This window comes from Notothenia coriiceps, unplaced genomic scaffold (genome assembly GCF_000735185.1).
Source record: "Notothenia coriiceps isolate Sejong01 unplaced genomic scaffold, NC01 NC01_scaffold00032384, whole genome shotgun sequence".
Classification (NCBI taxonomy): Eukaryota; Metazoa; Chordata; class Actinopteri; order Perciformes; family Nototheniidae; genus Notothenia; species Notothenia coriiceps.
Window position 1 is genome coordinate 1 of NW_011365085.1, and position 1,814 is coordinate 1,814.

General features: G+C 48.1%; 1 protein-coding gene across 1 annotated transcript; it reads right to left on the minus strand.

The window, feature by feature from the left end:
* Positions 1-250: 250 nt before the first annotated feature.
* LOC104960792 (structure-specific endonuclease subunit SLX4-like) lies at positions 251-766 on the minus strand (the record flags this gene model as incomplete). Its single annotated transcript, XM_010788949.1, has 2 exons — positions 251-469; positions 559-766. Coding segments are annotated over 2 exons (427 nt in total), but the record flags the coding sequence as incomplete, so codon positions are not given.
* Between the last annotated feature and the right edge of the window lie 1,048 nt (positions 767-1,814).

A 1,814-nucleotide genomic window follows, 5' to 3' on the forward strand; every position in this document is an offset into this window, starting at 1 on the left:
GCTCCTTATTTTCATCTAAAGTAACAGACAGAGAATCAGCACTATTGAAACAGGGCTGAGACAGAGGGGTTTGTGGGATGCTACAATGCACGATCTGTTTGGTGTTTCGAATATATTGATGAAAAAGAGTATAATAGGAGACCTTTAAACAAAGATCTTAAAATACTTTATATCGATATTGTGTTAACTCATAATTTTCTCTAGAGAGCAGCTGATTTTAAGTTACTACGACACAGCGAGGTGGTCTCACAGTGTGTTGGTGGTGGGGACATTCGGGGTCTCCTCAGTCTGTCTGTGCAGCGCCTGCAGCAGCACCGCCGGAGCGACCCCCATATCTGAGGAGCAGCGCTTCAGGTGGGCCGAGCGACTCTTCTGGGTCTTGAACTTCTTTCCACAGATGGGACAGTCGGGGAGCCCAGGAGGCGGGGGAGGAGGAGCAGGGGCGCTCTCTTCACTCTGATCCAAACACCTGCAGAGAGGAATCAGTCTCAGTTTCAGCCAGGTGGATTGTGCGCCCACTGATTAAAATCTTCACAGGCACAATGTGAATGTGCACACCTGTTGAGATGCTGCGTTCGTCCCTCTGGGGTCATGTGTGACAGATCTCTGTGGCAGATCTGACAGAAGAAGAGCCCCCCCTCCTTCAGGTCCACACTCTGGACCCCTGCTGCCTCCCTGTCCAGCTCCTGCTGCAGCCGCAGGGCCAGAGCCTCGTCACCGTCCTGGGGGTCCGGAGGGAGGGGGGAGCTGGAGGACTCTGGAGATCCTGAGTACAGAGGGGAGGGGGCACATACAGATGCAATTAAAAGGTGTGCTTAAATTACAATTGTGTGATACTAGAACTGGATGGTATGTGAAAATGATATTGTTACTTTGCATTTTGCTCTGATTTCATGATTTAGTTACAAGTGTGTCTGCTCTTAGCAATAGAGCTTCAATACTACTTAGGGTTGCAAAATTCCGGGAATTTTCAAAGATAGAAACTTTCCATGGGAATTAATGGGAATGTATGGGAATAAACTGAATTTTCTAAATTGAAGGTTGACTTAAATATAGTTGGGAAAATATATTTTAGCATAATCTTGACTAAAACAAACAGATGCCATTCAAGTACACTTGAATATCCATGCCATTCCTCAATCACATGCACATAGCACACTGCTTACTGCATGGCTATTAGGGTTGGGTACCGAGAACCGGTTCCGATTCGGAACCGGTTCCAACATTTAGATTCCAACGGCATCATTTAGAAATGTGAATTTCGCTTCCTCTTTTCGATGCCCGAGGAAATGTTTCTCGCCGCTCTCCGTAGCCTACTGTATGACTGCGGCAGGCCGGGAAATGTAGCGTTGTACCTACACTTCCTACAGCGTAACCTGAGACCAGGGCCGGCCCGTCGCACTGGCGTTATAGATGTTCGCCTAGGGCGCCAGATCTGTGGAAGCGCTGCGCTGACAGCTCTGGGAGAAAAAAAAAATGTTTTGACCGTTGGCGCTCATCCTAATTTTCGGCCTTGATGTAACAACATTCATCATTAAGTAAATGTAACACCCTTTTCATCCCGGTTACACTTTTCATTTGCCCTGTAAGATGGGCGCTGTAAGTGATGAAAACGGGGGATGTTGGCTTATCTGGCACCCGCAGCTCACAGCCAAAGTGCGAGTGAGCGTGGGAGCAAGCCAGGGAGAAATGGAGGGTGCACCGGTACCAGCGCTGTTGTATTAGCATCTGGTGCTAGCTGCTCTAACGGATATTAGAAGAAGATGTTTCTACAATAATGTGGAGGGAGAGTCCTCTCCAGTCAGACTGAGAGG